This window comes from Capra hircus, chromosome 2, assembly GCF_001704415.2.
Source record: "Capra hircus breed San Clemente chromosome 2, ASM170441v1, whole genome shotgun sequence".
Taxonomy (NCBI): domain Eukaryota; kingdom Metazoa; phylum Chordata; class Mammalia; order Artiodactyla; family Bovidae; genus Capra; species Capra hircus.
The window spans coordinates 102,057,233-102,080,730 of record NC_030809.1 but is presented as its reverse complement, the minus strand read 5'-3'; the positions used below and the strand labels follow the sequence as shown (position 1 = coordinate 102,080,730).

At 37.2% G+C, this 23,498-nt stretch overlaps 1 protein-coding gene across 1 annotated transcript in view; it reads left to right on the top strand.

The window, feature by feature from the left end:
• IFIH1 (interferon induced with helicase C domain 1) overlaps nt 6,412–23,498 on the top strand; it is a 59,759-nt gene continuing 42,672 nt past the window's right edge. Inside the window, exons 1-3 of the mRNA XM_018063834.1 lie at nt 6,412–7,027; nt 13,442–13,610; nt 19,000–19,140. Of these exons, the coding sequence (XP_017919323.1) occupies nt 6,572–7,027; nt 13,442–13,610; nt 19,000–19,140 (766 nt within the window). The 5' untranslated portion in view covers nt 6,412–6,571. The remainder of the gene's footprint in view (nt 7,028–13,441; nt 13,611–18,999; nt 19,141–23,498) is intronic.

Here is a 23,498-nt window from a genome sequence, read left to right as displayed (position 1 = left end):
CAGGTTCCATGTGTTAATATACTGACATTTGTCACAAAGCAATAATAGCACTAGTAATTTGAAAGTTCAACTTCCAAAATCTAAAAGCTGCATTCCACTTTCCTCCTGGAGCCCTCTCCCATTTCACCTCCACACCTTCATTCTTGTTAATACTCCTCTTCAAATGTATCACAGTCTCTAGCCTTTTATTGACTATGCCAAAGCCTTTGACTGTGTGGATCACAACAAACAGTGGAAAATTCTTAAAGAAATGGGAATACCAGACCACCACCTTACCTGACTCCTGAGAATGCAGGTCAAGAAGCAAGAGTTAGAACTGGACATGGAACAACAGACTGGTTCCAAATAGGAAAAGGAGTACGTCAAGGCTGTATATTGTCACCCTGCTTATTTAACTTATATGCAGAGTACATCATGAGAAATGCTGGGCTGGATGAAGTACAAGCTAGAATCAAGATTGTCAGGAGAAGTATCAAGAACCTGAGATATTAAACTCAACATTCAGAAAACTAAGATCATGGCGGATTGTTGAGTTTTAAGCCAACTTTTTCACTCTTCTCTTTCACCTTCATCAAGAGGTTTTTTTAGTTCTCTCTTTCTGCCATAAGGGTGGTGTCATCCCATCATTTCATGGCATACAGCTGGTGAAACAATGGAAACAGTGAGAGACTTTATTTTGGGGGCTCCAAAATCACTGCAGAGGGTGATTGCAGCCATGAAATTAAAAGAAGCTTTCTCCTTGGAAGAAACATTATGACCAATCTAGACAGCATATTAAAAAGCAGAGACATTACTTTGCCAGCAAAGGTCCATATAATCAAAGCTATGGTTTTTCCAGTAGTCATGTATGGATGTGAGAGTTGGACTATAAAGAAAGCTGAGTGCCAAAGAATTGATGCTTTTAACTTGTGGTGTTGGAGAAGACTCTTGCGTCCCTTGGACTGCAAAGAGATCCAACCAGTCCATCCTAAAAGAAATCAGTCCTGAATGTTCATTGGAAGGACTGATGCTGAAGCTGAAACTTCAATACTTTGGCCACCTGATGTGAAGAACTGACTCAGTAGAAAAAACCCTGATGCTGGGAAAGATTGAAGGCAGCAGGAGAAGGGGACGACAAAGGATGAGATGGTTGCATGGCATCACCTACTCAATGGACATGAGTTTGAGTAAGCTCCGGGAGTTGGTGATGGACAGGGAAGCCTGGTGTGCTGTAGTCCAAAAGGTCACAAAGAATCAGACACGACTGAGTGACTGAACTGAACTAGCCCTTAGGAGGCTCTCTAGAGCTGAGGTCAAGTACTTTATTCTTGATCCCTATCAGCTAAAATCTTTGAACATGAACCCCCTAATATATATATAAACATACATTTTCTTTACATGTACAATTATGACATACCGTAAAATACGAACGAAAACTTAAAAGTAAGGGATGAGATAAGGATGAAACAAGATTTTTAAAAGTAATTGATATAATCTAGCAAAGTCAGACATGACTGAGCATTCACTTTCACATTTCACTTTCATGCATTGGGGAAGGAAATGGCAACCCACTCCGGTGTTCTTGCCTAGAGAATCCCAGAGACGGGGGAGCCTGGTAGGCTGCCATCTCTGGGGTGGCACAGAGTCGGACATGACTGAAGCAACTTAGCAGCAGCAGCAGCAGTGCATTAATAATGAAAATAATTTGTAATTGACAATGCTTTATTTTTTAAATTTAGTGTAACTCTCTTATTTAGCAATTCAGAAGTCTGGTTGGATTTATCTCAATATTTGATTTCAATAATTCATTTTACAGCAATAACTCATGTCTCTGTCCCTATTTGAAGACTTTGTCATCTGTATAAGAGCAGCAGAGAAACAAAAATATTTAACTAGCTGTATGGCACGTGCTGCGATTCACGGGGTCGCTAAGAGTTGGAGATGACTGAGTGACTAAACTGAACTGAACTGAACTGAATGGCATGGGTAGTAAGCAATTAAAACAGCCACTCTTCAGTGAGAATGGACCCAGGCTGAGACTGCTAACCCCACAGTGCCCATCAGCTAAATGTCAACCAGGATTTCAAGGAAAAGACAAGGCACTCTACCAACATTTGACTGTAGCTTGCTCTTGAACATTTATTGTAAAATAAAAGAAGCCCAGTCAATCTATGCCTTTGAGGCACAGGTGTTGTTTTAAAGATGTGCAAATATGCAAGTAAAATTGTAAAAGGACTTAAGCTATGGAGGAAGCATTTAGAAAAAAATGGATGTTTGGAAAATGTATCTCCGACTCCTGATACTTTTGCCCAAATATTTGTGTTGAAAAGCTTTCAAAAGTGCACACTTTATTAAAACTAAAACTTTAAAACTGAATTTTTGAAAATAATTGGGAAATGGTTATCATGACCTAGTAAACTTGGTGTTTTTTTTTCTATTTTCAACTTATTTATATTTTTTAAATACAAACAGTATCCTTTCAAACTTTTCTGCTGCATCAACCTATCAGCTTCTGCTTCTTGCAGAAAGGGATACTGTGTAAAAACTCAGTTAGATGGCCAGTTATTGTATAATGTTTATGCATATAACTAAGTTGTTTCCTCTATAAATTGTGTATTGTTTGAGTGCTAGCACTATCTCTTACTCATTATTTGTCCAAAAAAATTGCTGGCAGTCAAGTATAGGGCATGTGTAACATGCCAGGATTAGGGCTAAGTGCTTACAACAACCTTTTAACAGTACAGATATCATCGTTATTCTCATTTTACAACTGAGGAATTTGAGGTTATTTTCCTGAGGTGACACAGCAATTAAGAGGCAATGGCACCCCACTCCAGTACTCTTGCTTAGAAATCCCATAGCAGAGGAGCCTGGTAGGCTGCAGCCCATGGGGCTGCTAAGAGTCGGACAGGATTGAGCGACTTCATTTTCACTTTTCACTTTCATGCATTGGAGAAGGAAATGGCAACCCACTCGAGTGTTCTTGCCTGGAGAATCCCAGGGACGGGGGAGCCTGGTGGGCTGCCATCTATGGGGTCGCACAGAGTCGGACATGACTGAAGCGACTCAGTAGCAGCAGCTGAGATGTAAATCCCATCTCCTGAGCTCACAGCCTCTAAGCATAATCACAACCCTGTTCTGCCAGTGGAAGGGCATCTAACTTTCAATTACACAGAGTAGGATCTTTCTTGATACAATTTAGTAAACAAGTGAAAAAACAGAATGACAATTCTAGAAGTATTTCCTCATCAAATTAAATTGTTGTCATTTTCTTTGGAAAAGGCATGACTGCCATGTGTGGCCATTAAATTACAGTTCTAGTTTGTTGAAGACATGGCAGTTTTGACTTTTCTTAAAACTCAAATGATAAGGTGGTTAACAGCAAGAACTTGTTATCTAGTATCTTTGAGTGACTATTTAAAAAAACAAAATGCTAAAAGATGACTTTTAAAACTGATAGAGATGGAAATATTTATTTTGCCTTTAAAAAGAAAGGGCAGCTCAAGAAAAAAGGAAAAGATATAGGTCAGTATGATTTCCTACCTCAAAGGAGAAAGAAAACAGAAACTTACATTTAGAAGCAATGAGGAGGATGATAAACGAAAATTATTTGAAGAAACTTGACATAGAAAATCTCTATTAAAACAAAAAGGAGAAAATAAATGAAACCATGCTGTAAAAATACAGAAGAAAAAGGATACATTTTGAGAGATTAGGTTTCTTGTACCCCAACTTCTTTCCTTCAGCAATGGCCCAATCAAGACTATGGTAGATTCCTAAAAATAGAGGTTTCTTTCTATTTTCCCTCAAAATCAGTTCTCATTACTCAATCTTCATCCAGCAAGGTGACTCTTCCCTGAGAGTAAATATGTATTATTATTGATGGGTATTATGTGATGCTAATGGTGAGGGTCAGGAGAGGGCATCTATATGGAAAAGCACCTGTGAAACTGCAATGTGCATTATCATTTAGATGTTACCAAAGTCCTCATGCACATTGTATATTTTCTGGTTATTACATATTTCCCATCTTCCTCCTCCCATTAGAATGCGACATCCAGAAAAATAGGAACGTTATTAGGTTTTATAAACTGACCCTAGTGCAGCACTGGTCACAAAGTAAGTTCTGAATAATTATTTTTATAAGTGATTGAATGAATGAATGACATAATCTAAATGCCAAACACTTAAACCACTTTTGATCATGTTTCACCAGGACAGCAATTTCATGGCATTAAGAAGATGACATTATTTCTCTATATTTAATCAGCAACCTCTTTTTATTCCCCAATGTTCGAAACTAAAGGACTAAAGATGAGTACCATGGGACACAATGTTTTTTGGTTTGTTTGTTTGTTTGTTTTTGCTTTGAAATACTGAATACAACCTGCAAGCAACTAAAGGGCGGGGGGCGGGGGGAGGCGGACCTTAACAGTCCTAACAGATAATTTTGTATACACATAACTAAGCATATAATGTGTTTATCTTCTACCTACAAGATAAACTTCCCAAAGTAACTAAAGATATGGTACTATTTTATGAAGAGACAGTAAAGCAAAGCATAAACCAGGCTCACTTGTAAGCTCAATGTTCTACTTCACTTCGGCAACTTTCACTATGTGTTTTGACATTAAGCCAGTTGCCATAGTCAAGGCAAATAAAATTCCCATTCAGGTGGGAAATCAGTAAGGGCCTACATATATGCAGAGTACTATAGTGGTCCTATGTAAATAAGTCTTTTCTTTAAGCATATTACAATTCCTGGGGAGGAAAAAGCTATTACTAGCTACATAATGTAGTTAGTAACTAAACTAAGAAAACAGCTATAACGTATTGAATTGGGTATTTTCTATCCTCGAATAAACAAAGATTCTGTATTTCTCTTACCCAGTGCAAAACACCACCAAACTTCTCTGGCCTATCCAAACTTCATTGAATGTGCATTGTTAACCCATGTCCACGGGATTCTCCAGGTAAGAATCCCGGAGTGGGTTGCCATTTCCTTCTACAGGGGATCTTCCCGACCCAGGGATCTTCCCTACGGAGGGTCTCTTGCATCTCCTGCGTTGGCAGGTGGATTCTTTACCACTGCACCACCTGGGAAGCCCACCAACTGATTACATTGCCTAAATATATCTTTTCAGTAGCCTAAATGACCCCTTCCACCTCCATATAATTCTGGACCACAAGGTTCTCATTATGAAGCAGATAAACTACCACCTATAGTCACCCAGGGCTGCAGAATGCCAGAGTGAGTAGCAACTAGAAGGACTCACATTTATGTGGCTTCTGTACTTAACCAAAGCTGCCATTTTTCAGTGTGGGTGTCTTTTTTTTTTCTTCCCTCATGACATAGACAAATGTTGATGTTTACTACAAGTTGGTACATTAGTTGCTAATTAAGTTCCTGGCTGCTTCAGCCAAAACTTGCTGTATTGAATCCAAGAAAAGAATGGCAGCTACATCAAAAATAAGTTGTTGGGGATTTTGTTTGTTTTATTAAAGGAACGTTGTATATTAAAGAATATGGGGAACTTACATACTGGGAGATAGAAAACCTTCAGTCTTGGCTTCCTCCTAAACTGAGTTGGTAGTTCAAGTCCTTCCGCGTCTGTCACCAGGCCTTGGTCAAAGCCAAATAAACATTACAATCTACGCGTGAAGTAACAAAGTTGATTAACTGTTTATCATACTTCATCTTTTTCATACCAACCCACAAATTCCCAGAGGAAAGAGTTACTTCTTGGGGACCCACAGGAGGGCAGGTTTATCCTGGAACGAGCTCCCCGGGGGGCTACATATCTCCGCTAAGAGATGTCTTCTTAGTGTCATCTCTCTGCTTGTCCCTGTAATCTCACACTGGGCGGGGCTGGGGGCTGCCTGCATTCGCCAGTCAAGCCTACTAACTTCCTGTTGACATCAGGGTCTGTGGCAGTCTCCCTTCACCTCTGGGCTGGGAAGTCCCCAATCACGCTTGCACGCCCTCCAGATCTTAGCTGACAAGGTGTGGTGCGAGACACCCGTGGGGAGGGAAGTCTGAATTTTCAGGCCGAACCCTGCAAAGTCGACAAAATACCCGCTGGCATTGCTGAAGCGCTGCCGTCTTACTCCGTGGAAGAGAGAATTCGCTTTCCGTTTCTGTTTCCCACAGGGCCAAAGGACTGTCCTTACCAGAACCGACCAAAAGGTGGCTCCTCCCCGACCAAACAGACACTCCCCGCCCAGCGCATTACGTGTGGAAAGTCCTGAAGAAGAGAATCGAAACAGAAACCGAAGTCAGGCTAACTATATAACTGCCTGGCCGAGGGTTGGCCTCGAAACTCCCACCCGAGTGAGCAGAGCCGGCGCCCTGGTCCCCGGCTCACGCGAGCGCCCGCCGCCGCCGCCGTGTCCTGCGCACCTGCCCACCTGCCCAGGTGCCACCGCGCCCCCGCGCGCCCGCCCGGGGGTCCTGCAGGCAACCCCGTCGTCAGGTGCGTTGCTGCAGGCCCTGCGGCTCCGAAGCAGCAGCAAAGACACCTATCATTCGCTGAGTTGAGAACAACTTTTCCGTCTACCTGGGAGAATCTTTTCCCATCTCTGAGGAAGAAAGATGTCGTCGGATGGGAGTTTCGCAGACAAGAATTTCTGCTATCTCATCTCGTGTTTCAGGGCCAGAGTGAAAAGGTACATCCAGGTGGAACCAGTATTGGACTACCTGACTTTTCTATCTCCAGAAGTGAAAGAGCATATTCAGAGGACGGCCGCCACCACTGGGGACATTCAGGCAGCTGATCTGCTTCTGAACACCTTGGAGAGGGGGAACTGGCCGCTCGGCTGGGCTAGGATGTTCGTAGAGGCCCTCCGGCAAGCAGGCAACCCCTTAGCCGCCCGCTATGTGAACCCAGAGCTCACGGACTTGCCTTCTCCATCGTTTGAGAACGCTCACGATGAGTGTCTCCAACTGCTGAACCTTCTTCAGCCCACACTGGTGGACAAGCTTCTGGTTGCAGATGTCTTGGATAAATGTGTGGAGGAGAAACTGTTGACAGTTGAAGACAGAAATCGGGTAGGTGTCAGTTCAAATGGAGCTAGACTTAAAGGCAGATATTACTACTTAGGGTTGTTCCTCCATTTGCCCCATTCCAAACGTTTTTTGACATCTTTGGGTAAATTTGGTTCCCTCCTTCCTTGAGACTGTCTAGGCTTTTAAAAACATAATTTTGCAAATTTAAAACAAAACAGCTATTTTTTCTAATTCTTTAACTGAAATGAGCTAAAGAAGAAAGAACTCTAGAAAAATAATGTATGCTAATAGACAGCATTTATTAAACACTGTACGATTAGATTCATTTGCAAAACCTATTATCAGAGTTCATGCTCACAATAATCTCTTGAGTTATTAGTTAATAATCTAGTATTATGAACTGTGCCATTTTACAGATGACTAGACTGAGGCAGTTTAAATAACCTGCCCAAGGTCTACCAGGAAGACAGTGGTAGAGGTAAGGATTTAGTTCCTGATGGTGTGAAATTTTATGTTGTATTATATGTAGTTGCATAGAACCGGGATCAGCAAACCATGACCCATGCTAAATCCAGCCTGAAAGCTAAGAATGATGTTTAAATTTTAAATTTTTCAGTTCATAAAGAAAGTTTTATTGGAAACAACTATCCTCATTCATTTACATGCTGTGATTGCTTCTGCACATTAAGAGCATTTGAACATAGAGCCATATAGCCCACAAATCCTAAAATATTCATTATCTGGGCTTTAAACAAAAAGTTTTCCAGTCTCTGGCCTATATTATGCACTATGCCATTTAATTTTGGTCCAAATGGGGAAATTACATAGTACATACACACACACACACATGCACACGCACACACACTCTTTTTTTTCTTTAACAGAAGTTTCAGCATTCTTTGGGAATCAAAAATTGGAGATAATTAATTGAAAAACTATGTAGCCAGTAGTAATTTTCCATTTTAATAGAAAAATAATGGATTTTTTAGGTGCCATTTTGACAGGAAGAGTTTTACAGGGGATTACACTTAGCATTTTATTGTTCATTGTTTTTCAGTGAATAAGGAAGTACTGTGGCATATAGAAACTCTGTCCTATTCAAATCTGACTTAGCGTGTACAGTGAAAGTTTTATTTTGAAAGGCATGTAGACAAATAAACCCATTTTGGGGGGTCAAAGTCTAACATGCTATGATTTTTGACATTTTCTTTCTTTCTTTCTTTTTAGTTCATCAATTGTATCCTCATTACAAAGTTCTGGGCACAGGACTCCTATCAGCCTATGATGTGACTTGATCTTTAGTGACTAAAGCTAATGCTCCTTTGTCAACTTGACAGCCTTAGGGCCTGTCCAAAGACCTAAGTGTGTATCTAATTTTGATGACTGGTTTTCCCAACAAGTAAATAACTTTGCACTGTTGTCAGTAAGGTTTATGTAGTTTTGTGTATTGAGAACCAGCTAGAACGCATTATAGTAGTCCAGCTGGATATGACAAATGTGTACATCACTGTGGCAGAATCTTAATTTGGAAGACAGTATGCAGCCTTCAAGCCAGCTGGAGATGGAAGATGGCATTTCCAGCCACAGTAGCTGTTAGGAAGTCCAGAAGCAACAGAGTCCAGTAACACCACAAAGCTGTTTATGTTTGGTGGGTATGATGTCCCGATTGCCAGTGAAACAGCACTTCTCCTTATTTACTCTAAATACGTCTGCCTATCAGCATCACTTTTGTCTTGCCTGGATTGAATTTCCGCCAGCTAGATTTTATCCAAGTTCTTGATTCTGGCAAGCTTGGAGGCAGCTAGCAGGAATGCAAGGGATTTGACACAAAGAAGATATACAGTAAAAGGACATTTGTATACTGGTAGCAGTTAAGGCCAAAGCAACCCCATTTCTCTCTCATAGGGGAGAATGGAGGAGCAATATATGGAGGCTTTCTAAGGAACAGTAGTGTCTGTGTGAGATCCTGGCACATCATTCTTAAAGATACCATCTGTCACAAAAGGAAGCAATGGCGGACGATGGGAAGGAAACACTAGGTTTAGAAGAATCCATAGCATGTTGATATGGGTTCCTTGAGGAATGTTTATCTTATTACAGAAAAGTGTAATGAGGAAAGCATGGGAATTTGAAATGGCAAGACCTGGATTTTGACATCTCTGTTTCTTACCATCTCTATTCCTTTGGGCCAAATTATTTAAGTTTCCTGATCCTAAATGTACTATTTAAAATGGATATAATAATAATTTCTTCTCATTCACAGTGTTTTAGTGAACATGAGTGAGAAACAGTGTTTATGAAAAAGCTTTATTAATAAGAAAGAGCTGTTTGGATATGATGATGACTTCTATTATTTATTTGGTTTGATTTCCTTGTGAATTTAAAGTTTCAAGGACTAAGGTAAATGCCTTATGTTGAAATTGAGATCTGCCTCCTAAGTTCCATGTATTAAACTATGAGTTGAGGAAGAAACTGTTTTTCATCTAAGGATGAAACCAGGACCTAGTTAGAATTAAGTATGATATTGGTGCTTAATAAGTTATTAATTGATTGGAGTAATTTCCAAGAAGTTGTCCAGAATATAAAATGAAAATGCTTGGTGTAATGAATTCCTTTGCCAGGCATCGGGGGGAGGGGAGGAAGAATGGTTGGATAATGAATATAAGATCTCCAAGTTTGCTTTTCTGACATCTTAAAATAGCATTTAACTAAGAAATTAGGACTTCTAAAAATAATTAGTTAATTTTTTGCTTTACCACATGACTTGTGGAATCTTAGTTTGCTAACCAAGGATTGAACCCAGGGCCCCAGAAATGCGAGTCTGAGTCCTAACCACTGGACCACCAGGGAATTCCCAAAATATTTTATTTTTGTTCTTTTCCTGTTTTCCAGTTGACATTTTCTACTTGGCCTGTATTTTAGTTTAGGATTTCCACCTCCACCACCCAATCCCTGTCCCTGTTACACAAGTGCTTCTAAAAGTGATCCTAGATTAGTTTTGTGACCAGCAGATACCCAAAGAAATTGATTTAATTGATTAATTATTCATTCATTCCCTTTGAAACTATGGAGTGGCATGTTGCACCAGACACCAAGCTAGTGCTGAAAAGAATGGAGAATAATACAGATACTGCCTGTGCTTTCACGGAGTTCATGATGCAGTGTTGATCCATGTTCATTCTTCTAACATGTAGGTAAAAAGTGTGTAGTATATGTGAGACACTACTGTAAATGCTGGAGACTCATTAATAAATACAAGAGTGCCTTTACAGAACGTTATAATAGAATGATCCCTAACAATAAAGGGGTGCTCCTGTACTGACCTGCTTCTATTTAGGCTGCTAAGTGACATCTTAGTACATCCATGACTTAGACACCCATGAACTCTGGATCATATAAACATTTCTACAGTGTCTTAACAGCTTAGGTAAGCTGCATATCTCAGCCCTGTCCAGTTCAAACCATTAAACATCTATAGTCCTGGAAGACTTTATATACCTTTCATTTATACAAAGAATCAGAGATAGCATCACCAGTCCAGCTAGAAACCCTCCAGTTCTATTTACATGAAGTTGAGTATTGGGGTCAGTCTCCTTCCAGCTCATTGTATTGCCACTTAAATTAGGATGGATAAGATTTTTTTTTAGCAATAAAAAGTACTAATAAGAAATTAGTTGTGTCTGTGTGACAATGCTTATTCATTCACGAAGACATTAACTTTTGGAGAGAACTCGTTCTTTAAAATCCTTTGTTTTTAATATGAGTTTGCTTCCTGAATTACTGGTACTGAGGGTTAGTTCTGCTATGTTAAAAAGTCACCATTACTTTTAAATAGATATCTGAGGTTATTCTGAAGGAGAAAACCATTTTTATTGAACTTTACAACTGTGTTGGCTATCCAGGGTTTAAAAGAAATATCATTGGTTTCTCTACTAATGTATGTTAGAAAAAACTAGATCAAAGAATTCAGAATATGAAATCACTGAACTGTATTACCCACAAATTCATATTTATTTCCCACTCCATGTATTAGTTAATAATGTATCCATAGACATTTTTAACTTCATAGCCAAGAGAATACATTAAATTGGGAAGAAATATGAGTGGGAATCATTATATGCCCTGTTTCAGTCTCGTCAAAATATTCACTTCCCAAGAATTTTAATAATCAAGTGTATGTATTGGGATCTTATATTTTTCTTATGTTTTAGGAGAACAGATTAATTTAAAAAAATTTTATGGTTGCTTTAAAGGAAATTGATATACTTTCTAGCATCCAAACTAGGAAGATTTCTTAAAAATTCAGAACCTTGATGATGCTGCTAAACTTGCACAGGTATTATATGTAGTTCCACATTCAAATAATAAAAATACTTGTAGGAAATAATGGCAAAATATTTCTCAAATTCCTGAACTGAGTAAGGACACAGCAAGCTTGACAAATACAAATCATTGTATATTCAAAGAAATAACTAATTAATAGTCAAAGAAAATTTAGTGAATATAATAATATATTAGCTTTTTAAAATATAAGTATTATTACAGTGCTTGCCTTATTCATTTTAGAGAAATGCTTCCTGATTACTTCTGTGGAATGAGTTCAAAGCTGATTAAAGGCTGAAATAATTAAAAATGGAAATAGTTGAGTTAAAAGAAGGTGCTCAAACCAGTCTCATTTAGGATCTTTAGTGACTACTGCTTAAATTAGTAGATAATAATAAAAATGTTACAAACACTTAAAGAGAAGGCAAAGAATTTCCATTAGAAAGTTAATGAAATTAGAGAAAAGTAGGAAATGAGTGAGAATGTGCTTAGAAATGTTGTGAGGGAGAAATTGCTTAAGCTTTATTGTCATTTTAACCACTTCTTGTCAAAAAATGAACTTAAAATTAGAGACAATTACCAGCTATAATTAGAGTTCAAGAAGGCAGCATTCAACTTCTGAAGCCAATTGCCTGGGATCAGATTCTACCTTTGCCATTTACTAGCTTTATGGTGTTAGGGAGGTAATTGGACTTCTCTGAGCCCTGGATTTCTGATCTGCAAAATGGGTTAATGTCAGTATCTTCTTCAGAGTTGTTGGGTTGATATATGCAAAACCTTTATAATTAACTATTAGCTAATGAAATGAACATATCCATTGGGTAGAAATATGCAGTATAATTTTGTTTCAAGTAGTGTCTGCTGGTGAAACATTTATAAAGATAGATGATTTTCCCAGTTATCCATAATAATAATCAACACTGAATTTGTACCAAGCATTGTTCCAAAAATGCAAATTCCTGATAATAGATGACTATGGGAATGTTTATAGGACTAGAAGATATACAAATTTGTAGGAAACAATCTAGTTGAAAGGTCGATATTATACTAGAAGACAGACAAATGTTGAGAAGGACCTTTGAAAGTATGTAAGTCAGTATTTCTTACCTAAGCTGCTGGCTGGAATCAAGAGATGCTTTTGAAAAAAATTTCTTGTTTCCCAACATGGACAAATGAGAATCTCTGGGGACAGATCTCAGACATCAGTATTTTCTAAAGTTCTCGGGTGATTCTAACCTGCAACTAGGACAGACAAACCCTGAAATTTCATTTCCATTGCTTATTTTACACACATAGAAACTGAAGTCTGGAGAGGTGAAGTGGTTTGCCTAATGACATAGCAAGCTGATTGTGTTCTGCCTAATTTCTTTCTGGTCTAAATGTGATCATTTCTCCAAATGTTTGGGTCTATATTAAGAATTGGGGGGATTCATTGTAATAATGATTACACAAATGATTCACATTTTAAAAGGTTTGCTAGATTAATCTATAAAAGAAATTAAGTGAAAGCTTAAGATAGGAATGCATGATATACAAACAATTCTTCCTTATTTTTAAAAAAGATATATAGAAATACATTTCTTATAGTATTAAGTAAACACAAAAATATTATAGTAATGATAAATAGCACAAATATTAAAGAATATAAAGCTGTGATAGTAATTACTTACTCCATAATTGTAAGAGTCAAGAAAGAGAGGTTGGATAACAAATGTTTGATTTCCTATTTATAGACTCCATGAGTTGAAAAGAAATAGCAAGCCCTAGATATGCAGAAGGAAATTGATGCAAATAGACATAATGTAGGTAGAGATTAAAGACACCTTCTTTTGCACCCCTTATTCAGAAAGATAGAGGTAAAACATCTGTTTCCTGTGTCAGGTCTGAATATTTCAAAAGCTTTAAAAAATGGTGGACATTTAAAAGAGGATTGGCCCAGCAAATTTCCTCCCTCTAGAATTCAGAATTTCTGCAAGTGGCATTGATGTTTTCTTTAATGATGTTTCCTTTAATGATGTTTTTTTTTAATATGAACCTTTATACATATGGTTCAATATTTCTAAAGGCTAGTATCTGTTTAAATTTATTCATAAGATGTTTGACTTCTTTAATTCTGCTTTTCTCTTAAAACAGGTTTCTGCTGCAGAAAATAATGGAAATGAAGCAGGGGTAAGAGAGCTACTGAAAAGGATTGTGCAGAAAGAAAACTGGTTTTCTACATTTCTAACTATTCTGAGGCAGACGGGAAATGATGAGCTTGCCCAGGAGTTAACAGGCACCAATTGTTGTGAAGACAATACAGGTATTGCTAATTCTGCAAAGGACAGCTTTGTGTGTTTTGCCTAGTGATTTAGAGTTTAATGAAGCCTATAGATACGGTGCCCAAAGAAAAGGATATTTAGAATCAGAATTTCAGATCTGTTTTCTTCTCCTTACAAATGAGGAAACTGCTGCCTGGGAAAAGATGACCCTCCCAAAGACCATAACACTCAGCAAGCTGGGCTAGAATATTGGCCACTGACTCCTCATCCAACATGTTTTCCATTTTCCATCTTATTTTGGAAACAAAGGGATTATCTGAGATTTTTATCAAGATAATTTTAACATTGCTTAGACAAATAAATTAGAAGAAAATATTTTAGTGGTTATTACAACTATGCTGCAAAGTCTTCAGGACATTTATATAATACTTTGAAGAATTTATTAAACATTTGATAAAAGGTCTATAATTGTTAATGTATCACAATATTATTTTCTTTGAGTTTTTGAAAGTGTTCAACTATAATAATACAAATAGCATAGCTCTTTCACATAGGTTATTTGTGAAATAGTTATTTGTTACTAAATATAGTATTAACTGCCGCCTTATTTTTCTTTACAGAGTATGAATCCTATGTTTTAAAGAAGTATCAAATGAAAGACAAATTAAAATATAATTGGCAATGAATGGTTACCAATATATAGTAAATAGCTTAGTTTTGTATAGTGTGTATACATACTATATATATATATACACACAGATATATGTGTGCATATATATAGTGTGTATTTCTAACTACTGAGCAAAATTAAGCTATTTCATAAACAATACAACATAAAATCATAATATACTCTTTGGTCTAATGATTTGGTAATTATCTGTTTTTTCTTTTGTATAAGTAACTTAGAAAACTGTTTCTTATTCCATTAGAAAGTATGGTTTATGGAAACAGAGACTGCGTTATGTCTCATTTAAGTACATATCCCCAGCACCTGGAAAGATATCTGGTATATTGTTGGTATTCGTTACACGTTGATTAAATGCTTGACTGGATAAAAGAAGTGAAGTAAGCTTGAAATGATTACAATCCATTTAAATTATATATAATTGTGTATAAATTATAACAACTCTATATTGGTAACCATTCATTGCCAATTAAATTTTAATTTGTCTTTCATTTGATACTTCTTTAAAACATAGGATACATACTCTGTAAAGAAAAATAAGGTGGCAGTTAATACTATATTTACAAATAACATATGTGAAAGAGCTATGCTATTTGTATTATTATAGTTGAACACTTTCAAAAACTCAAAGAAAATAATATTGTGATACATTAGCAATTATAGACCTTTTATCAAATGTTTAATAAATTCCTCAAAGTATTATATAAATGTCCTGAAGACTTTGCAGCATAGTTGTAATAACCACTAAAATATTTTCTTCCAATTTATTTGTCTAAGCAATGTTAAAATTATCTTGATAAAAGTCTCAGACAATCCCTTTGTTTCCAAAATAAGATGGAGTGTGTATATATGGAGAAGGCAATGGCAGCCCACTCCGGTGTTCTTGCCTGGAGAATCCCAGGGACGGGGGAGCCTGGTGGGCTGCCGTCTATGGGGTCGCACAGTCGGACAAGACTGAAGTGACTTAGCAGTAGCAGTGTGTGTGTGTATATATATATATATATATAAATATATATATATATATAATACTGTTTACATATTTATGTGTATATATAGACAGACAAATATTTTTACTGTGATATTAAAAAGCCCTATAAAGTTGATGTTAATAAACTTGTGTGTAAGTGAACCATGGGAAGGAAAGTGCCTTCCATATTTGTGGAAGGTCTTTTTGTTTCACCCCAAAACAAATGCTGTGTGGTGTCATAAGTTTAAAATAGCCACAAAGTGAAAAGCTCAAGAGGCTCCCTCTTCTCTCTGAAATCATTTAGGGGTTTGAGGGGATTCATTCAGCCAAAGATGGTCAATCCAACTTTCAAAAGCCAGGAGTAATTCCATGATTTGTCCACTAGCACTTTCCTTAGTTCCTACTGTCATTTGTCTCTATTTCCACAGCAAAGTTGAATTGTATAAGGAAAATTCCCTCTCAATAGGAAGCATCTTGATTTTGCTTTAGTACTCTGGAGGGAGCTCAATGGTACTACTTGCTTGCAATATCAAGATTATAGTTGTGGTTTTTTTTGCATTTATTTATTATGGCCCAGCTATTATTTCTATAGCATAACTCTAATGCCAATCTGCTACTTCTAAAGGGACTTCAGGTCAAATTTACAAATGATGATGGGGCCAGATGTCTCCCTTATCCCTCAAGGATGAGCCAGACTCCATCACACCTTATGATGAGTTCCCTTTCGAGACCACATGGGATCATTTCCATCCATGACGACATTCTAGACTTGAACTTTGAAATGGCTACAGTCTCGATTTTTTTGTTTCCTGGGAAATTTTGGTCTCCGTGTATCAACGGATATTTGAAAGAGCAGCCTTGCAGATCACAAAAGACCTTGTTACATCCATCCTCCAAAGTAGATGGTAACTACCCATCTTACAGCTGTGTACTATTTTAGGAAGAAGGCTAGAAGATTGGCTCGGAAGTATCTTCCAGCTCTCATGACACAGACAATATGTTTGGCTGCATTGCTTTCTTTTTTTGTGGGCATGGTTGTTGGGGCAGAGCAACAAGTTACATATAAAATATTTCTTTCTAAGATATTTTGGTGCCTTTTAGAAGTCTAATTCGATTTTTCAAATTCCAATTCTTTGAACAATAGCCACCCTAGGTGAAGAACACATGTGAAATAGCTGTGTAATAAGGCACCTATCACATACATCTATCTAATATTCACAAAACTTCCTCTTTACTTTCCTTATTATATGCCATGACTATGACTGTCTTTAAGTGTCTATTTCAGAATGGCTTAGGAACTAGTTTATCCAAATTCCTCCTGCCTGTGGACTTACATTGGCTGGTGAACGTCAACGTCAAGCACTTTATAAAAGGAATATGGCACTAATTAATTGTCTTTCATTCTTTTCACTCTCCCTGGTGTCCTGACAGGATCCTCTTAAATTTGGGGCTTTCCTTCTTTCAACCAAAGTGGATGATGATAGATGTTGCCCCAGATATGTGGGCTCTTAAAAGGCAGGGAGCAGAGTTAGGGTTTCTAAGCGTCTTTTTTTTTTTTTTTTTTCAGTTTTTAAATGAATTAATTTATTTTCGGCAGCACTGGGTCTTTGTTGCTGTGCCTGGGGGCTTCTCATTGCAGTGGCTTCTTTTGTTGCAGAGCGCGGGCTCCAGGGTTCCTGGGCTCAGTAGTTGCAGTATGCAGCCTCGATTGCCCAGTAGCATATGGAATCTTCCTGGCTCCTGCTCAGCCGCTATGTGTCTGACTCTTTTTGACCTCATGGACTGTAGCCTGCCAGGTTCCTCTTTCCATTGGGTTTTCCAGGCAAGAATACTGGAGTGAGCTGCCAGTTCCTTCTCCAGGGGATCTTTCTGACCCAGAGATCAATTCCATGTCCCCTGCATTAGCAGGCGGGTTCTTAACCACATAACCAGGCAAGTCCTCTATGCTTCTTTCAAAAGTTGGATAGAAGTTACAATCTCCATCTGGGATTCAGCATTCTTATATTCTCACTACCCCTACCAGCAGTCAGGGTTCTCCTGACAAACTCACTCTAAACAAGTAGGGCTTACTTCTCATGTCCTCAGAAAATCCAATCAGGGGTTCAGGAATTTAACTATTGTTTGCTGATCTGTACATCTTATTAGGGGAGTCTAATCATTTTTTAGCCAGTCTTGATGCCCAGAACAAAGTTAGCTGTGATTATTCATGTGGTAGGAGCTGCTGTGGGCAGAATCGTGCCCTCCTCAACCCATAAATTCAGAGGTTAAAGCCCCAACCACCTCTGTGACTGTACCTGGTGGTATGTCTTTAGGAGGTAATCGAGGTTAAATGAGATCATCAGAGCAGACCCCAGTCTGATGGGCCCAAGGCCTTAGAAGAAGAAGAAAAATGAGGTCTCCGTCTCTCTTTCCCCACCACACGAGGACCCCATGAAGATGTCACGCTCAGCAATCTCAGAAATAAACTCTCATCAGAGACCAAACGCTGGCACATTGACCATAGACTTCGAATTTCCGGAAATATGATAAAATACTTTTTTTTACTTGAGCCACTCGGTCTACGGTGCTTTGTCAAGCTGGCCTGCACCGATTAACACAGGAGACTGGGGTCTGGAGCCTGACACTTACTGAATCGTGGCTCCTTCATGTCTCTGGATCTGTGACTTTCACCAGGTACCTGCCCATTCTATGCCTCAATTTACTCCTCTGTGAAATAGGGATAATAATATGACTTACCATCGGGATTATTTTTAGGATTAAATGATTTAACATTAGTAAAGCACAAAATAAATTGCCTATTATTATTATAAACCCCAAATATGCTTAATATATACCGATGAATATTATCAAATCATCTTGTCTAAAGACAAACTCCAAAGTCAGAACAGTTGTCTTCAGGAAATTCTCCATACACAGCACGTATTTTCTCCTTATTCTTTAAGATAGGTTAATCAAAAATGATACTTTAGGACATTTTCTTTATGGCATCAGTCTCTGACAGATTGTACTTAAGAAGGGCAAAACTCTTGTTTTTCTTCGTAACCCACAAAAGCATTTAAGAAAACACTCAGTGCGTGTTGGCTGAAGGGGAAAAAGGCCAGATGAAAGAAATAGAGGGAGAGAGAAAAGAATGATCAGAATATTTTATTAAATTTCTAAAAAATCTCCAGAAATTCAAAATACGTAAATGTAGGCTGACATTAAAGCATATGTACATCTCATGTAGAATGCACAGTGAGAGAAAAAAATGGCAAGATCACAAGTTAAAGAAAAACTACCACCAAATTTGCATTTTCACTAATGCAGTCTTATGTGTGACTGTGTATCACTGAAATAAGTGGCTAAAGGTGATGGTCAGACAGGAAATCATCACACTTATGATTAGCATAATACTTAATATTATATTGGCTTTTTAGATAAAATTTAGTCATCACAAAAGAATTACCCACTGTGTTCATATTAAAAATAAAAATACTGTCAGAACGTAAAAACATATTCCAAACCTTTCAAAATGTCAAACCATTGAAGTGTATTTAGGCATATCTTTACTAGAGACCCCACTTGGTTTTCAAAATAAAAATAGCAGCTCTTTATATTGTATAAAAACTTGCATTTCATTGCAATTTGCATTCTGTTTAGAATTTCAAAGTATGTAAGTATATTCAGGTTAATCTCTATTAGGAACCCCTATTTGTTTTTGAAACACAATGACAGTTATGTATACTGTATAAAAGCTTGCATGGCACTATTGTTTACTTTTTGATACTTTTGTTCACAGAGTCTGAGAATTTATCACAAGAAGATGGTCTCGAAGTCAAAGAGCCACTCCTTTTAGCCACGGAGCAGCCAAATCTGGAGGTCTGGGACATAGAGAATAGTTCACTGGAATCGTCTCTTGCAGATTCTTCTATAGTTTCAGGTACTTGGTGCACACATATACTTTACATGCACTAATTAACGACTTCTGGAAAAATCAATTGTTGCATTGATAACACTAGGATCTATTAAACAGAGGGAGGAAATTTGGGCTTTGGGGTTTTGTATTTGTATTCAGATAATATTTCTGGAGGAGATTAAATGAAAATTATTGCTCTTTGTGGCTAAAAATCTTCTAAAGCTAATGCAATATTAATATGTTATGAATATGAACACACTCAGTTCTAATTTTATTTTATAAACATGTCCATGGTTCTTGTCATATGGTAAATATCATAAGTGCATCCCATGATTTTCAAAGTACTTTCAAATACATGAATCAGTTTGACTCATCCAAATTTCTGAGAATTAAATGAAGGTATTACCTTTTCCCTTTTTTATAGATCAGGGCGTCACAGAAAGGGTAGGCTGGGTTGTAGAAACCAAAACCAAGATTGTAGAAAGGAAGATGAATGGGTGCTAAACAAGAGTTTGCTTGAATTTCAGGAACTAATTGGTGTGGGTGCTAGAAACCACCATATCCACCTCTTTTGATATGAAACAGGCTTGAAGAATGAAATAAATTTAACCATTTCCCCTCCCTAGTTTTCTCATAATAGGAGAAGCCTTCCCTCCTTCCGCTCTGCCCCCACAAAATGGCCACGTTCATTTTTCACTAGAAATAGTTGCTGGAAGTCTGTGGTATACTAGTGAATGCTTACCAAGCGGCCCTGTAGGGAAAAGAAAAAGCCTTGATGTTTAGGATATGCCATCTTCACGGTGTAAATACTTGCACCATGGCTACTTTCAAGCGTCCACATAATGTCACTGAACACTAAGTTGGGAATAGATGTGCAGTATGTTATTTGCTATTTATTACATGGAGACGATAGACTTAAATAGCCTCAGCATCACTGATGATTGTAAAACCCACAAAAATGATTAGAAAATGATGAGTTTTAAGTATTCATTACCTTTGTTTTAATATAATTTAGTTAATAAGTCCATATCATTTAATTTGTAAAGATGCTTGTGCTTAACAGTAATAAAATTCCGCAAAATTCCAGAACATTTAACAGTTGTTCCTGTGGGCCCGTATAAGCTGACTCTATCACACTACTGCAAAATACGCTGTTTTCAAATCAGAAAAGTAATATAGCTGTGTTGTAGGAAATTTGGAAAACAGAAAACAAAGGGAAAAACCACTCCCCCTTTCCCAATAAAATACATTGCTCTTCATATTTGGGTATTTGTTCTCATTTGTTTACATACCTGGATGTCTATATACAATGGCATTTCTCCTGTATTTATTAGATATTCTTCTACAGCATGATTTTTAACAATTGAATCACAGTTCCATCTATTGGATGCTTTTTAGTTAATAAACCACCTTTTGAACATTAAGAATGTTTCCAAATTTCTACATCATGAATAATGCTGTAATAACTCTCTTTGTCTTTATATCTGAGTTTAATTCTTTTTAAATTTGTTTTATTTTTTAAAATTTACTTTATTGAAGTATAATTGATTTACAGTGTTGTCTCAATATCTGCTTACAGCAAAGTAATTCCCTTATATATATATGCCTTCTTTTTCATATTCTTTTCCTTTATGGCTTGTTTATTACAGGGTATTGACTATAGTTCCTTGTTCTGTACAGTGGGGCCTTGTTCATCCATTCTCTATGTAATAATTTGTGTCTGCTAACCCCAAGCTCTCAATTCATCTGTCTCCCCACTCAGTTTAATTCTTACAGACATATTACATAATTGAAATTTCTGGATCAAATGATTTCTATAGTTTTAAAGCATTTGCTATTTAATGCCATATTTTACTCCAGGAAATTGTACCAAACAATATAGGGGAATACTTACTGTCCTGAAGTCTCTTGTACAAGAGTGGACAATGCTGTTTTTAAACTTCACTGATTTGCTATGTTACTACCTGAATTTGAGTTTTTAATTTCCAGTGAAAAACGTATTTACAAGTTCATTCTTTTTGTTATTGTTGCTAATTGCCTATTTTTCTTTTAGGGCATTTATATTCTTCTTGCTGGTTTAGGTGAATTAGCTAAATATATAGGGTAGCAATACTTTGTCATAAACAGTACCAAGGTCTTTTATAGCTTGCCTGCAATTTAGCCTTGTTTATTTAAGGTGTTGTGTTTTTTTAGTGGGATACTTCTGAAGCATTAATGTGCTTATGAGTCACCTGGAGGAGGGGGTCTTGTTGAAATGCAGACTTTGATTCATAGGTTCTGTGTGGAGCCAGAGATTCTGTCCTATTCGTCCCAGGTGATGCTGCTACAGCTGGTCTTGGACCACAATTTAATGTACAGAATAGCAAGCCTGAATTCTAGAGGATCTTTTTTTTTTTTTTTTTCATTTCAGCAGCTGTACTTTGTTTCAGAAATCATGGTTGTGTAGGAATGCCAAAATTACTACCTGAATGTGGACTTTTCACGTTTTAATAAACTTCCTTGTTAGGCTAGCTGACATCTCTGTGGGTTACTGGCTATTTTCTAAATTCACACTAGAAAGAATTAAACCCAGGTCTGAGGCTGGTAGTCTTATCTTCATCTCAAATGAAGGGTTTTCATCAAACTTGCCAGCCTAATGCATCTTGTCAGCCGGCAGTATTTGTGGAACATTCAGAGTCTCAGCAAGGACAAAATTAAATGCAAAACTTTTTTAAAAATCTGTTTTCTGGGACTTCCCTGATGATCCAGTGGTTAGGACTCCAAGAGTCCACTTCAGTGGGGCGTGAGTTCAGTCCCTAGTCAGGGAACAAGGATTCCACAGCCATGCATGGTGCAGCCTTAAAAAAAAAAAAAATCTGTTTTCTTACTATTTAATATAAAACATAAATTTGCATCATGTGAAAAAAATCTGGATTTTACAATAATGGTCTTGAGGGACAGGAAAGGGTTTGTTTTCTTCTTGGGGTCCCCTCCCTCCCTTTCTTTCACTTCTTCCATGTAACAAATCTTTATTAAACTCCTATTGTGTGCCAGGCATGCACTGTTCAGTTCAGCACTGTAAATATTGTGATGGAACAAAATAGAAGTGGCTTCTGCCCCAGTGGAGCCTTCAATGATGGGCATGTCAGCCAAGCAGTAGTCACTCTGTAACTGCACAAAGTGCTGTGGAAGAAAAGTACAGACTGTTAAGATGTATACTAGACTGAGGACATGTATAACAAACTGTACCACAATCTGAGGACTCCATCCAGTTCAAGACTTCAACAGCTACTAGGCTGTGAGGTTCTTGTGCTGTCTGAACTTCTTGTGTGGACTTGGGAACAGGTTCATCCAATCCATTCTGGCCCTTCCCAGAACAGTAAGAATGGGTAACCAAGCTACGAAAGTATAATGCCTTCTGCTTCAGGCCTTGACACTGCTCCTGATAGATGTAGATCATCCCAGTTATTTGTTGCTTTTGTTGTTGTTCTTCAGAACTAAGAATTACTGATGTAAATGACTTTTAAAGAATCATTACCCCCAAAGAAGTTATTGGAATGATTTTGACGGAAGTTTCTGTTGCAAAATTAACTGTAGAAGGATTTTGCCTACATTGTTATTCTTTGGCAAGCTTAACAATCAGGATAAATATGAAAGTATTCAATATTGAAAATATTCAATAATACCAATTTACATAATTTTGTGCATTTACTGGTATTGATAATGTATAATCTTTAGTTTGAATTTCAGTACATCAGGTTAAGATTTCAAGTACAGTTACCAAGGTAGCATTGAAAGAAACTTATTACTTAAGCTACACACATTCTATAAATATGAAATTTCATATGCAAAAAGAAAAAAATGTGGTTTGAATTATTTCTAATTTTAAATTAGACTTCTCTAAGTTTTATTTCCAAATCAATTTCTAAAGTATTTTTTTCAGTGCCCAATAGTCTTTGTGGATACAAATGATAAATATTTATAGTTTCAAGGCAAAGATTCTTTATATATTGTTTTTAACCTTTTTTACTCCTTAAACTCCTGTCAGGTAAGACACACTAGCGTTAGTAACAGTAGCCCACCGTGAAACTAATTTTAATCACATCTCTCCTTCAACCTGGGGGTGATAGATCAGAATTCCCTATTGGGCAGTCCTGGACAGTCATTTTTGTCATGCCTCTGCATCGGGGGTTAGCATTTCTTCTTCCTTTCACTTTTCAACTGCTTCCCTTTAAAAAGTGGTTAATAATTAAGATAGACCCTCACTAATGCAATAATCTATTTTTTCCCACACTAATACAATAATTTCTAAAGGATATTTGAATAGTTCTCAGACTATTCATAGAATTTTCATGCTGGATGTAATAATTCTGCTTTCTGTAGTCACTGGTCATTTTCTAACA